We start from the raw sequence: 3,435 nt of genomic DNA, 5'->3' as shown, positions 1-3,435 counted from the left end.
GGGATGGGGAAGGAGCCAGGGACCAGTTGGTGATGCCACGCTGGCACCTGGGGACAATTTGCTGCTCCAGGGAAAAAGTATGAAGAGGCTGGGGTGAGGATCATTGAGTCTGGTTTTATTCATTACCACGGGGCTTAGAGCAGCCAGCATGAAGCGTGGCAGGGCCAGATGGGGCCTGTTTACTCTGTGAGTGTAAATGTAAAGAGAAGTGATAAAAAACAGCCAGGACAGCTTCTCCAGTAAGTCCCTGGTAAACAAGCTGGCGGTGCCCCGGCCAACGGGCAGCACAGCAAATAGCAGGCACGTTGCTGAGCATTAAGCTGGGTGCCTTGGGAACAAGTGGAAGGGCTTTGGGGTGAAATCCATCTTTAATGGCTTGATGTGGCTAGGCTGGGGGTGTTTTAGTGCCCGGAGCACCCAGCTGGGTGCCGTGGTCAGAGCAGGACCTGGCTGATGATGTTCCCAGTGATGGCACAGCCTGTGTGGAGGAAAACTGGACTGTGCAGGGACCTTGTGTGCCGAGAGAGCAATCGGGGGGGCTCAGCAGCATCCTGCACACAGGGTGGAGGATTGGCTGTGGCAGGGAGTGGTTGGGTGGCTAGGACCTGCCAGCAGAACCCTGTAAAGCAAGTTTATCAGGTCCCCAGTTAGTGTAATGGACTTATTTTCCTGGGATGAAGCCATGTTGCAAATGCACTTGTGCACTTCTCAGCAGCATCCTGCCTTGTTCCAGCTGTGGCCTTGGTCCTGGTGCTGCCTCTTAAGGTGGAGACTGTAGATTTTTAGGTTGGATGTGAACAAAAATTTATTAATCTAAAGGATTGCCAAGCAGTGGAACAGGCTACCCAGGGAAGTGGTAAGAGTTGCCACCCCCGGAGGAGTTTAAAAGACATGTAGATGTGGTGCTGAGGGACATGGTTTAGTGGTGGACTTGGCAGTGCTGGATTCGTGGTTGGATTTGATGATCTTAAACAGTGTGGAGGATTGGCTGTGGCAGGGAGTGGTTGGGTGGCTAGGACCTGCCAGCAGAACCCTGTAAAGCAAGTTTATCAGGTCCCCAGTTAGTGTAATGGACTTATTTTCCTGGGATGAAGCCATGTTGCAAATGCACTTGTGCACTTCTCAGCAGCATCCTGCCTTGTTCCAGCTGTGGCCTTGGTCCTGGTGCTGCCTCTTAAGGTGGAGACTGTAGATTTTTAGGTTGGATGTGAACAAAAATTTATTAATCTAAAGGATTGCCAAGCAGTGGAACAGGCTACCCAGGGAAGTGGTAAGAGTTGCCACCCCCGGAGGAGTTTAAAAGACATGTAGATGTGGTGCTGAGGGACATGGTTTAGTGGTGGACTTGGCAGTGCTGGATTCGTGGTTGGATTTGATGATCTTAAAGGGTTTTTTGAACAAAAACAATCCTGTGGTTCTGTGATGTAGCCCTGTTCAGCTTTCAGGGATGCTCTGGGAGAAGCACCTGGTGGCAGCATGCTGAGGGCACCCTGAGCCTCCTGGTACCAATGCTCGTACGAGCTGTTCCCATGATGAAGGCCACCAGAGTGGGGGGACCAGATTGTTCCCTTGGTCCTGGCCTTGTCCTTGCCCTGGGAGTGCTGGCACATGGTTTGACATGGGGACCTCACTGCTGTTTGGTTGCAGGAGCTTGGGGTGGGCAGGGGATACAGAGCAGAGGCGCACAGCCACGCCTGGAGAAGGACTCATGCACACTACCATGGAGAGGCAAGGCTAAGGCAGGCCCCAATAGTTTACATCAATATCTGATGGCACAGGGTGGGGTGATGTTAGAGAGATGCCTTGGCTCCAGGCAATCCTCTGGGATGCTGCTCCTGGGTGGTTTTCCCAAGAGGATGAGAGGTGCAGAGTGGGTCAGTGCCCCACCTAGAAGGCATCCCCAGCCTCCTCTTCTCCTGCAGCTGCTGCTGGAGGGTGGGATGCTGGATGCATCCATCACTGAGCAGAGTGTTACCTGCCTTGAGGCAGAGAGCATTGTTCCCTGGCCTGGGCTCCCCGCTGCAGTTCCTTCTCCTCTGTGCTGCTCTTCAGTGCAGTGCTGACCTCGTTGTTAATTATTAAACCCCCAGCAACCCCCGCTCGCTGTTTTGTCCTCATTACAGTGTGGGCTTCTCACCTATTCTTTTTTTTCTTTTTTTTTTTTTTTTAAAAAAAAAACAACACAAAATTACCCTGGTAATCTCTGTGGGTGGATGGAGATGGGAGCAGCAGATGCTCCTTTCCCAGCCAGTGTGGGAAGACGGTTTGGGGAGGCCCTGGAGCTACCAAGCTGCTGTGGGGTGGCTGAGACATTATCCATCCTGTGTAGGCATCCCTGCCAGGGCCCAGGGCTTGCATGTCACTGCTGCTGCTCACGGGAGAAGTAGTTTTGCTGCCCGGCAGCCAACTTTATTTACTGGTGGTATGGAAGAGTTCTCTGTAGGCTACTCAGGCTTCAGACCTGGTCTGCAGGTGGCCTGGGGTCTGAGCAGAGACCTGGGCCCAGATTCATCTGCTTTGTGGATACTGCAGAGGAGCATCCCTGGGACAGTGGGTGTTGGGGACCTGCTCCCTCCTTGCAGGCTGGGCAAATGCAAGCAACTTGTGTGCATGAGCCCCTTCCCAGCAGAGGCCATTCCTGAGCACCCAGTGCCTGCCTCCTCTCTGCCTGCAGCTGCCCACTGAGGGACCATGCCAGGCCTGTATGCCCTCTCCTCCTGGGAGGCTCTGCCCCTGAAGAGCTCCAGGGTGAAAGCTTGTGCCAACGGGTACTCCCTGAGCATCACCGCTCACCTTGTGTACACCAACCCCCACGAGGAACCTGTGGAAGGTAAGGGGGAGCAAGCAGAGTGACAGGGACCCTGAAAAGCCCCTGTTCTGGAGAGCATCCTGTCTCCAACCCACCTGTGTCCTGGCCCCCAAACCTTTTCCATTTGTGGAGCAAAGGCAGAGGCCAGTGGTGGTGGGAGCACTGCTGACACACAGCATTGCCCTGCGGGCAGGAGAGGAGTGAGGCTGAGAAAAAACATTTCCCATCACTGAGGAAGAGGGGGATTTCATCCTCCCTTCCCTCCTCCAGGCTGGTAAGGCCCGGGATTCTTCCTATATGTTGCCCCACTCCCATGTATCTAGAACACTCAGTGGGTCAGACAGGCTCTTAGTGGAGCTGCCATGGGCTATACTGTGCCATGGCTGTGTCCATGCCAGAATCTGCCCTGGCACTCTCTCCCACCTGCAGGCATCTTCGTCTACCCGCTGGAGGAGTCAGAGGTGGTCACCAGCTTCGAGGCAGCAGTGGGCAGCAGGCACGTGACGTTCCAGGTCCAGAGCCGGCACCGGGCACAGCACTGCTGCCTCCAGTGCGGCCCCAGCCCCGGCTGGCCGCGCCGCTGTGCTGCCGGTGAGTGGTGTGGCCGCTGGGGCCCTCTGGCTGGG

General features: G+C 55.1%; 1 protein-coding gene across 1 annotated transcript in view; it reads left to right on the top strand.

Moving 5' to 3' along the window:
* Nucleotides 1-2,691: 2,691 nt before the first annotated feature.
* Nucleotides 2,692-3,435, top strand: part of VWA5B2 (von Willebrand factor A domain containing 5B2) — an 8,342-nt gene continuing 7,598 nt past the window's right edge. The window contains exons 1-2 of the mRNA XM_010000190.1: nt 2,692-2,830; nt 3,239-3,400. Of these exons, the coding sequence (XP_009998492.1) occupies nt 2,692-2,830; nt 3,239-3,400 (301 nt within the window). The remainder of the gene's footprint in view (nt 2,831-3,238; nt 3,401-3,435) is intronic.

Source organism: Chaetura pelagica, unplaced genomic scaffold (assembly GCF_000747805.2).
Source record: "Chaetura pelagica isolate M959 unplaced genomic scaffold, ChaPel_1.0 scaffold20, whole genome shotgun sequence".
Classification (NCBI taxonomy): domain Eukaryota; kingdom Metazoa; phylum Chordata; class Aves; order Apodiformes; family Apodidae; genus Chaetura; species Chaetura pelagica.
The sequence above is the reverse complement of the archived record's forward strand: the minus strand, read 5'-3'. Positions and strand labels throughout refer to the sequence as shown.